The sequence below is a fragment of the Onthophagus taurus genome, chromosome 3, assembly GCF_036711975.1.
Source record: "Onthophagus taurus isolate NC chromosome 3, IU_Otau_3.0, whole genome shotgun sequence".
In the NCBI taxonomy this organism is placed as follows: domain Eukaryota; kingdom Metazoa; phylum Arthropoda; class Insecta; order Coleoptera; family Scarabaeidae; genus Onthophagus; species Onthophagus taurus.
The window spans coordinates 18,835,578-18,848,086 of NC_091968.1; the positions used below are offsets into that span (position 1 = coordinate 18,835,578).

The following is a 12,509-nucleotide window of genomic DNA, read 5'->3' on the forward strand; positions in this document are numbered from 1 at the left end:
TTTTTCTTGATTCGGTGTCACCTGCATAGTCCGAGTCACTGTAAGCTATTATTTCGTTACAGTTGGAGTTTATATCGTATTTTATACCATAATTTGTGTGTCCACTTAAATATTTTAAAATATGTTTTACATTATTAATGTCATTTTTGGTTTGGGTATTTAAATAACGACTCGCAAAGTTTACCGCGAAAGCCAAATCTGGTCTAGTCTTTTTCATTATATATAATAAACTTCCCACTGCTTCACGATATGGATAATTTTTATTTTCTTCCTCCTTTTTTTCACTTTGTTTATTAATTATGTCACTTTTATTCAAAGGAATTTTTGTTGCACGTGTTTCATTCATATTAAATTTATTTAAAAGGTCTCCAATTGAATCAGTTTGATGTAAAGTCAATAATGTTTCACTTCTTTTAATCGACACACTTAAAAATGAGTCCGGATTTTCCCACACTTTGGTTTTGAATTCGTCTTTTAAGTTCATTAAAATAGTTTTAATTTTAGTTAAGTTTTCACCAATAATTAATCCATCATCTACATAAATTATTAGTATCACTTTATTATCTTCCGTTTTGAAAATACATCTTTCCGATTGAATTGTTTTTAAACCAATATTTCTAAGAAATCCTGTAAATCTTTCGTTCCATTTTGATGGAGCCTGTTTCAACCCATATAAGGCACGATTTAGTTTACATATTTTATTTTCTTTTTCATATCCTTGGGGAATTTGCATATAGACCTCCTCTGTTAATTTTCCATAAAGAAATGCAGTTTTTATGTCAAACTTTACCATTTTATAATTTCTTTGTGCTGCTACTGCAAAAATTAATCTTGTTGCACTATCACCAATGACTGGACTATAATTTTCTTCAAAAACTGTACCAAATTTTTGTTCGCAACCTCTAACAACCAATCGGGCTTTGTACACTCCATCATCTTTAATTTTAAATACCCATCGGTTTGATAATATCTTTTTTCTTTCATTACCTTCTTTATTTACTAAAGTCCAGACATCATTTTCCTCAAGTGATTTTTTTTCTTCTTCTATCGCTTTCTTCCAGTTAATACTATCTTCTCCTTGAATCGCCTCTTCATATGATAAATAAACATAATCTTTTAATTTCTCTGGTGGTCTTCTGTTTCGTTGTTTTCTTTCTTCTTTTTCTTCTTCATTTTCCTTTTTTGTTTCTTCATTATTAGTGGTCTCTTCTGTATTTCTTGCTTTTTCTATTATATCTGTGTTTTCTTCTTCCTTTTCATCAATATCTTCTTCTGTTATGTCATTTATCTCTTCTCCATCTGTTTTATCTTCACCAAAATCTTGTTGTGTCCAGTTTTTCTTATTGTTTACAAATTTTACATCTCTAGAAATCACAACCATTCTTTTCCCTTCATCGTACAATCTATACCCATTTGATGAGTATCCAATGAATAAGTATTTTTCGCTTCGTTCATCCAATTTTTTTTGATATCCCAATCTCTTTGCATAAGCATTCACTCCAAAAATCTGTATATTTCCCAAGTTAGGTTTTACATCTGTCCATAACTCATATGGTGTTTTATTCTCATTGACAGTTGGTGATCTGTTTAAGAGATATGCTGCGACTCTTACGGCTTCTCCCAATAATTCTTTGTTTACGTTTGTTTCGAAAATCATGGATCTTGCCTTTTCTAGAATTGTCCTATTTAATCTCTCCGCTTTACCGTTTAACTGTGGTGTGTGGGGAATTGTGTAATCCATGAATATACCTCTTTTCTTTGCCCACGTTTTTAAATCGTTGTTTACATATTCTTTTCCATTATCACATCTTATTTTACTTGTTTTTATATTCCATTTTGCTTCGGATTGATTTACATATTCTTTAATCGCTTCTGTGGCTTCAAATTTACCTTTCAATAAGTATACCGTCGTAAAATGAGTAAAATCATCTAAAAACGTAATAAAATACTTCATTCCGTCAAATGTTATTGGATCTATTGGTCCACAAATATCCGTATGGATTATTTCTAGTGGCCGAGTTGCTCTTTGCCGTACTTCATTAAATGGATTCCTCGTGTGTTTCGCTTTAATACACACTTCACAGAATGTGTTTTTTAGAATATCAAAATCTTGTGGCTTTAAATTCAAACCTTCACTCATCCCTTGTAATCTTTTCATGTTGTCCACACCAAGGTGCCCTAACCTTCTGTGCCAATCCATTTTGTCGTTGTACGTTGTTGCCGAATGAACTTCTTCCTTCTTTCTTAATATTTCAATTTCATATAATCCTTTTTCATTCTTCTTACCTTCTAAAATCATGTTTTTATTTTTGTATACCTCTACCTTTTCAGCTTCAAATATTACTGTTCCTCCATTTTCTGTAATTTTATTTACCGATAAAAGGTTTTTACTCAAATCCGGAACATATACAACATCTTTTAATGTACAACATCCTGTTGTAATATTTCCAGTTCCTTGTGCTGTCATTTTTTCGTTTTGTTTAGCGGTTCCAATTTCTGTATTTTTCTTTATTATTTCTTCAAACATACCTTCCACATTTGACATGTGTGCTGTTGCTCCTGAATCAACAATCCATTTACCTTTTTTTGAATTTTCTCCACTTTGAACTTCTGTTAAAAATGTTACGTCTTGTTTGTTCTTATTATTTTTATTCCTAAAATAGCAATCTTTCGACTGATGATTATTTTTCTTACATATGATACATTTAAATTCAGCCTTTTTACAGTCCCTTTTTAAATGCCCCTTTTTATTACATTTGAAACAAGTTTTATTCATTAAATAAGAATTTTTCTTTGTTGTATCATTAGCTTTAAACGCTACTTGTTCTTAATTTTTTTCTTTGGTTTCATTTCTATTTTCTTCACACAATAAACGAGCAGTTAAGTTTGTTAAATTTCGTTCGGTTTTAGGCGTCGATTCCCATGCACTAACAAAATGTTTGTATGTTACCGGCAATGTTGATAAAATTTTAGTTATTATCATTGTTTCGTTAACCTCTTGTTTTAATAATTTTAACTTATGTGCTAGATTTTCCAAATTAGAAATATGCTGTGTCATGTTACTTCCTTTTTTATATTGATAATTATAAAATTCTTGTAATAGTCCATATTTTTGATGTTCCGTATCTTGTTCAAAAATTATGCATAACTTATCATACATTTCCTTAGACGTTTTACAATTTAATAAATGTGCCACGATTGACCTGTCTATAGTTGTTATTATCAGCTTTTGAGCTGCTGCATCCTTTTTATCCCATGCGTTTTTTTTTTCATCACTTTCGGGACGATTTTCTTCTCCGGTAACTACGTTGTACAGCTCCTTTGCTTTCAAAAATATTGTTACTTGAAATTTCCACATATCGAAGTTGTATGTGTCTTTTAACATTTCTATATTTACCAGTTCTTCAGCCATGTTTTATTAATTTCTTTAACCAGAACGTTTTACTTGTTATTTTACTTTCAATTTTTAATTTAGCCGGCCTGGGCCCATAACCTGTTGGTTTTTTATTAATGTTACTTTAATAAAGTATTTGTTGATAACTGAAGAACTATTTATTGTTTAACATAAAGCATACACACTTCTTTATAAAACTCATACGGCACTAAACTTGACTAAAAATACTCATTAACTGCGTGTCATCTTAACTTGGTCTTAACCTCAACATTCTAACGACTAACCGCCAAACTTGTGCCAACCTAAAAACTACTTCTAATAACATATTATAGATGGCGTACCCTAATACGAAACTCATTCGTTTAAAACATTTATTTATTTTAACAGTTATCAACACTTAATCTTGATAAAATATCCCTTCATCGATTTTAATTTCCAAGTTAAATGAAATTTTAATATCTAATTAGCGTTCTAGATTTAGTGATATTTTGGAATATAACTCAAAAATTATTAAAGTAATGATGGATATAATTATGGATCATGTTTATATGGTTCATTATAAACAATTTATGATTAACAACATTTTTTCTCATTGCTTTTAGATTTCGTGTTATAACTCAGTTTAATGAATAAGAATGTAGATTTTGATAGTTAAAGAGCACTTTGGTTTGTAACTTAAAAATAGCAATGAATGGATTGAAATCCTTGTTGCATAATGTTTTTATGGTTTGTTATCAACACTTAATCTTGATAAAATATCCCTTCATCGATTTTAATTTCCAAGTTAAATGAAATTTTAATATCTAATTAGCGTTCTAGATTTAGTGATATTTTGGAATATAACTCAAAAATTATTAAAGTAATGATGGATATGATTATGGATCATGTTTATATGGTTCATTATAAACAATTTATGATTAACAACATTTTTTCTCATTGCTTTTAGATTTCGTGTTATAACTCAGTTTAATGAATAAGAATGTAGATTTTGATAGATAAAGAGCACTTTGGTTTGTAACTTAAAAATAGCAATGAATGGATTGAAATCCTTGTTGCATAATGTTTTTATGGTTTGTTATCAACACTTAATCTTGATAAAATATCCCTTCATCGATTTTAATTTCCAAGTTAAATAAAATTTTAATATCTAATTAGCGTTCTAGATTTAGTGATATTTTGGAATATAACTCAAAAATTATTAAAGTAATGATGGATATAATTATGGATCATGTTTATATGGTTCATTATAAACAATTTATGATTAACAACATTTTTTCTCATTGCTTTTAGATTTCGTGTTATAACTCAGTTTAATGAATAAGAATGTAGATTTTGATAGTTAAAGAGCACTTTGGTTTGTAACTTAAAAATAGCAATGAATGGATTGAAATCCTTGTTGCATAATGTTTTTATGGTTTGTTATCAACACTTAATCTTGATAAAATATCCCTTCATCGATTTTAATTTCCAAGTTAAATGAAATTTTAATATCTAATTAGCGTTCTAGATTTAGTGATATTTTGGAATATAACTCAAAAATTATTAAAGTAATGATGGATATGATTATGGATCATGTTTATATGGTTCATTATAAACAATTTATGATTAACAACATTTTTTCTCATTGCTTTTAGATTTCGTGTTATAACTCAGTTTAATGAATAAGAATGTAGATTTTGATAGTTAAAGAGCACTTTGGTTTGTAACTTAAAAATAGCAATGAATGGATTGAAATCGTTGTTGCATAATGTTTTTATGGTTTGTTGTCAACAATTAATCTTGATAAAATATCCCTTCATCGGTTTTAATTTTCAAGTTAAAAGAAATTTGATGATCTAAACATTCGTTTTTGAGATTTAGCGATATTTTGGAATATAACTCAAAAATTATTAAAGTAATCATGGATGTGATTATGGAACATGTTTATATGGTTCAATATAAACAATTTATGATTAACAACATTTTTTCTCATTGCTTTTAGATTTCGTGTTATAACCCAGTTTAATGAATAAGAATGTAGATTTTGATAGTTCAAGAGTACTTTGGTTTGTAACTTAAAAATAGCAATGAATGGATTGAAATCGTTTTGCATAATGTTTTTATGGTTTATTATCTACAATTAATCTTGATAAAATATCCCTTAATCGATTTTAATTTTCAAGTTAAAAGAAATTTTATGATCTAAATAGTCGTTTTCGAGATTTTGTGATATTTTGGAATGTAACTCAAAAATTGTTAATGTAATCATGGATATGATTATGGATCATGTTTATATGGTTCATTATCAACAATTAATCTTAATAAAATTTCTCTTCATCGATTTTAATTTCCAAGTTAAATGAAATTTTAATATCCAATTAATCGTTCTAGATTTAGTTATATTTTGGAATATAATTCAAAAATCATTAAAGTAATGATGGATATGATTATGGAACATGTTTATATGGTTCATTATAAACAATTTATGGTTAATAGCATTTTTTCCCATAGCTTTTAGATTTCAAGTTATAACTCAGTTTAATAAATCAGAATGTAGATTTTGATAGTTAAAAAGCACTTTGGTTTGTAATTTAAAAATAGGAATAAATGTACTGAAATCGTTGTTGCATAATGTTATTATGGTTCGTTATCAACAATTAATCTTAATAAAATATCCGTTCATCGATTTTAATTTTCAAGTTAAAAGAAATTTTATGATCTATAGGTGGTGTTCGAAATTTGGTGATATTTCGGAATGTAACTGAAAAATTATTAAAGTAATCATGGATATGATAATGGATCATGTTTATATGGTTCATTATCAACAATTAATCTTAATAAAATTTCCCTTCATCTATTTTAATTTCCAAATTAAATGAAATATTAATATCTAATTAGTCGTTCTAGATTTAGGGCTATTTTGGAATATAATTCAAAAATCATTAAAATAATGATGGATATGATTATGGGCCATGTTTATATGGTTCATTATAAACAATTTATGATTAATAACATTTTTTCCCATGGCTTTTAGATTTCGAGTTATAACTCAGTTTAATAAAAATATAAATTTTGATAATTAAGGAACTTTTTGGGTTATAACTAAAAAATAGCAATGAACAGATTGAAATCGTTGATGCGTTATGTTTTTATGGTTCTTTATCAATAATTAATTTTAATAAAATTTCCCTTCATCGATTTTAATTTCCAAGTTAAGAGACATTTAACATCTAAATAGTCGTTTTCAAGATTTGGGGATATTTTGTAGTATAACTTAAGAATGATCAGAATAACGACGAATTTGATTATAAACTACGTTTTTATACTTCTTTATTAACAACATTCATTGCTAGGTGATGTTATTAACCATAATTAATGCAAAAAATAAATAAATTGTTTAAAATCGTTGATGATAAGATTGGAATAAACCTTAATAATAGAAACTTTCGGATCAAAAGTAAATCGATAAACCCCCTTGAAAAGTGTAATCGTATGGAAATTAGATAGGACTACGTCGTTTCAATATTAAATACGCATTAAAGCCTCACTTTAGCTTGGAAAAGTCGCGATTCAAGAGTTGGAAGGGTGCCGCAATCGAATCGACGCGGGGTGGCTGCCTTTAAAATCTTTAAATCCCTCCCCGAAAATGTTCGTTCACATTAAATAATCTCTTTTTCCCTCCATCCTTTGAATAAAACTTTCCTTTTAATAAACACGTCGCATGAAGTGAAATTACACATTTTAATCCCCAAATATTTCATTATCATTTTAACGATAACATTAACACTTTATGCTGAAACACTTTCTGTTGGGAATGTCTTAAAGTTTTAATGATTGCGATAAATGTTGATGTGTGATAAGTGTTGGTGTCTTAAGTTTGGTGAAGTTGGTGAGGGGGAGGATTTGAACGAGTGTGTGTGTGTGGTGGCGAAGGAAGGGATGCAAATTTGATAACAAGGACGATTTTGGAATGGCAAGTAGCTTGGGTTTAGGACTAATCCCTTGAAATTGAATGAAACCTGCGCATTTACCAAAGCAGGGGGAACTAGAAAAATGGTTTTGATTAAATTAGGGGAAGGAAATTTTCCGCTGACTGCGCTTATCGATGGTAATCATAACTACATTTTGTGGCAAAAATTACTTACTATCCAACCACTTGGAGTCGTATTTCAAAGTTCTTTTAAAGGTGAATTCTTTGCGACCGGTAGTGAGATTGTGAAGATCCGTTCTGAAAATAACGGTGTCTGCTTTCGTGAATTCGGCGTTCGTTCCGGAATAAAGTCCCGGCAAATCACCCGGATTTCCGTTCTCGACCCATACGGCCGTCGAATTGTCAGTCGGGTCGTAAGGACACTTTGCTATTCCCATACCGATCCCAGGTACGAAGGTGTTTCGACTTAAATGCGTCAAATTCGCCTGAAAATATAAAACAACAACATCAGTAATGTGTATAACGTTAACATAATATTTGGGTCGTTGCATAAACAGCGGTTAAGGGAACGTTTGACGTGAAAGTTTTATATTGTAACTACTAAAACTGATGGAGAAAAACATAATAAATAAAAACATTCTTAATGCATCAAGAAATCATGATCCGTACTTATTTCATATTTATCTATCACCAGTTTCTAGTGATATAGCATAAATCGCGAATTGTCAAAATTGGACGAAGTCTCTTAATATAACACAACAAACTATTAATATAAGATTTTAAAAAATATACCACGTCATCCACCCCAGCAATCAAGTACGAGGTGGAAGCACAATAATTATAAGAGAAAATATCGAACAACACGAAGAAGTCCCCCTGCAAAAGGAGGAAATACAGATGTGTGTAGTTGGGGTGAAGACAGTTGCAGCATATTTTCCGCCGAGGCACAACAAACAAATTTGTTTCTTAGAAACAAATTTCTCTTGGGTAGTGATTTTAATGCAAAAAACACAGAATGGGGATTAGAAGTCACAACTACAAAAGGGAAAGAATTACTGAAAGCCATTCAAGAGATTGAAGCTAATTATTATTCATCAGGAAACCCAACCTACCGGCCAACTGATGCGGATAAGAGACTTGATTTATTAGACTTCTTTATATCACAGAAATTTTCACCCAATTTTCTGAAAGTGCATGATAACTTCTGCACTGCTTCGGATCATACAGCAGTGGTACTGACTTTAAGTGAAAAGATAATTGAAAAGGAAAGAAAACTAACTCTGACGAATATTACAAAGGATTGGGAAAGCTTTAGATTGGAACTTGAAGGAAAAATGCGATTGAGCGTTCAACTGAACACTAAAGAACAACTGGAAGATGAAGTGGAAAATTTTGTACGAGATATTCAGCGTGCAACATGACATAACACAAAAGAATAGAAACGTAAAACTGCTGGCAACAATTATCCTCAAGAAATTGGAAAATTAATTGCAGAAAAGAGAAAAGCTAGAAGAACGTGGCATCAGACAAGACATCCATTCGATAAAAGTAGATTCAATAATCTGACACAACAATTAAAACGAGAAATAAAGAAGATAAAGAAAGAATCGGTCAAGAAATACCTTAATGAGTTAACCGCCGATAAGGAAAGTGATTATTCATTATGGAGAGCAAGAAGAAAGCTCAAACGTCCAATTACTCAAAATCCATCTCTCAGAACTGATAATGGAACGTGGGCAAGAACTAATAAATAAAAAGCAGAATTATTTGCAAACCATTAACTCCTTATATAAGCTCCGATAGTATACGTATAAAACATGTAACATCAAATGAAGTTGCTAAAGAAATTAATAAGAATATAAGTGCAAAGAAAACATCAGGTTTTGATTTGATTACAGGAGAAATCTTAAAAAACCTCCCTAGAAAAACAATCTTAAAACTAACGTATTTAATAAATGCAACGTTTCGTTTACGACACGTACCTAATATGTGGAAGATTGCAGAGGTAATTATGATATCTAAGCCAAAAAAATCACCAAATGATGTGGCTTCATACAGACCAATCTCGTTGCTTCCAGTAATCTCAAAACTCTTTGAAAAGGTTTAAATCATTAATAGAACAAAACCAACTTATTCCTGAGTATCAATTCTGATTTAGAGAAAAACATAGTACAATTGATCTAGTACACAGAATATCTGATCTGATAGAAAAAAACTCTCGTTGATGTAGCCGAAGCATTCGATAAAGTATGGCATAAAGGCCTAATACATAAAATTAGTAAATTATTGCCAAAACAGTACGGATGTCTTAGAATCTTATATTACAGACCGATTATTTCGAGTCAAATAAGAAAACGAATTTACTGATTTAAAAGAGATAAAAGCTGGTGTTCCACAAAGTAGTGTACTTGGGCCAATTCTGTACCTGCTATACACAAACTGTCAGAGGATAATGGTGTATCAATAGCAACATTCGCTGACGATACAGCCATAATGGCTGTGGGTGATAATATTCAAGAGGCCACAAATCCGTTCATATTAACTTTACAAACAAAAAACTTGTGGATTTACCACCAATAAAATTCATAACAAAATATCTCGGTATACACCTAGATAAAAAAGGCAATATAGCTGGTTAATTGGAAGACAATCAAAGTTATCAATAGACAATATTATTCTAATATGCAAGCATATCCTCAAACCCGTACAACTATTGGGATGCAACAAAAAATGCCATATTGAAACCATACAAAGATTCCAAAATAAAATCTTGAGAAACATCGTGAATGCGCCATGGTATGTTAGGAACAAAGATATCCTTAGGGATCTTGAGATCGCGGATGTATATAGGGAAATAAAGCGGTTTGCACAAAAACATAAATCTAGGGTTGACAACCAAGTTAATCCGAGTGTGTCTCTTCTCTTTGAAGATGAAAATGTCCAACGAAGATTAAAAAGGACTAAGCCATTTAATCTTGCCTAGTGAGTAACAGTAAATAATGAAAAATTAGAGTAAGATGCGATAGTATAATTTAATAGTGTCTTCTGAAAACCAATGTGCGACCAGAAGATTAGTCACTTTAATGTTTAGTTTTTAGTATTTAAGAATTTAATATAGATAAACTAATGGTTGGTCAATGATGACAAATCTTAGTGTTTGGAAAAAAAAGTCAAAATTAAAAAAAGACGTTATGAATAAAAAATATTCCTAATGCATCAAGAAATCATAATCCATACTTATTTCATATCTATCTATCACTAGTTTCTAGTGATATAGCATAAATCTCGAATTGTCAAAATTGGACGATTTCTCTTAATAAAATCAACTCTAACGTTACTAGAAAAACTGATGGAGAAAGACGTTATGAATAAAAACTATTTCTAGTACACCAAGAAATCATAATCTACATATATTTCAAATTTATCTATCACCAGTTTATAGTGATATAGCATAAATCACAAAATGTCAAAATTAGACGATTTCTCTTAATAGAATCAACTATAACGTAAGTACTAAAACTCATGGAGAAAGACGTTATGAATAAAAAATATTCCTAATGCATCCAGAAATCATAATCTATACTTATACCATATTTATCTATCACCAGTTTCTAGTGATATAGCATAAATCACGAATTGTCAAAATTGGACGATTTCTCTTAATAAAGTCAACTCTAACGTTACTACAAAAACTGATGGAGAAAGACCTTCTGAATAAAAACTATTCCTAATGCATCAAAAAATCATAATCCATACTTATTTCATATTTGTCTATCACCAGCTTCTAGTGATATAGCATAAATCACGAATTGTCAAAATTGGACGATTTTCTTAATAAAACCAACTCTAACGTTACTACAAAAACTGATGGAGAAAGACGTTATGAATAAAAACTATTCCTAATGCATCAAGACATCATAATCCATACTTATTTCATATTTGTCTATCATCAGTTTCTAGTGATAAAGCATAAATCACGAATTGTCAAAATTGGACGATTTCTCTTAATAAAGTCAACTCTAACGTTACTACAAAAACTGATGGAGAAAGACCTTCTGAATAAAAACTATTCCTAACGCATCCAGAAGTCATAATCCATACTTATTTCAAATTTATCTATCACCAGTTTCTAGTGATATAGCATAAATCACGACTTGTCAAAATTGGACGATTTCTCTTAATAAAATCAACGATAACGTAAGTATTAAAACTGATAGAGAAAGACGTTATGAATAAAAAATATTCGTAATGCATCCAGATATCGTAATCTATACTTAGTTTATATTAATCTATCACCAGTTTCTAGTGATATAGCATAAATAACGACTTGTCAAAATTAGACGATTTCTCTTAATAGAATCAACTATAACGTAAGCACTAAAACTCATGAAGAAAGACGTTATGAATAAAAAATATTCCTAATGCATCCAGAAATCATAATCTATACTTATTCCATATTTATCTATCACCAGCTTCTAGTGATATTGCATAAATCACGAATTGTCAAAATTGGAAGATTTCTCTTAATAAAATCAACTCTAACGTTACTACAAAAACTGATGGAGAAAGACGTTATGAATAAAAACTATCCCTAATGCATCAAGAAATCACAATCCGTACTTATTTCATATTTGTCTATCACTAGTTTCTAGTGATATAGCATAAATCACAAAATGTCAAAATTTGACGATTTTCTTAATAAAATCAACTATAACGTTACTACAAAAACTGATGGAGAAAGACCTTCTGAATAAAAACTATTCCTAATGCGTCACGAAATCATAATCCATACTTATTTCATATTTGTCTATCACCAGTTTCTAGTGATATAGCATAAATCACGAATTGTCAAAATTGGACGATTTTCTTAATAAAATCATCTCTAACGTTACTACAAAAACTGATGGAGAAAGACGTTATGAATAAAAACTATCCCTAATGCATCAAGAAATCACAATCCGTACTTATTTCATATTTGTCTATCACTAGTTTCTAGTGATATAGCATAAATCACAAAATGTCAAAATTTGACGATTTTCTTAATAAAATCAACTATAACGTTACTACAAAAACTGATGGAGAAAGACCTTCTGAATAAAAACTATTCCTAATGCGTCACGAAATCATAATCCATACTTATTTCATATTTGTCTATCACCAGTTTCTAGTGATATAGCATAAATCACGAATTGTCAAAATTGGACG

At 29.9% G+C, this 12,509-nt stretch overlaps 1 protein-coding gene across 1 annotated transcript in view; it reads right to left on the reverse strand.

The window, feature by feature from the left end:
• LOC111417634 (Semaphorin 2a) overlaps positions 1-12,509 on the reverse strand; it is a 384,677-nt gene that overhangs the window by 26,796 nt on the left and 345,372 nt on the right. The window contains exon 6 of the mRNA XM_071195145.1: positions 7,519-7,789. Within this exon, the coding sequence (XP_071051246.1) occupies positions 7,519-7,789 (271 nt within the window). The remainder of the gene's footprint in view (positions 1-7,518; positions 7,790-12,509) is intronic.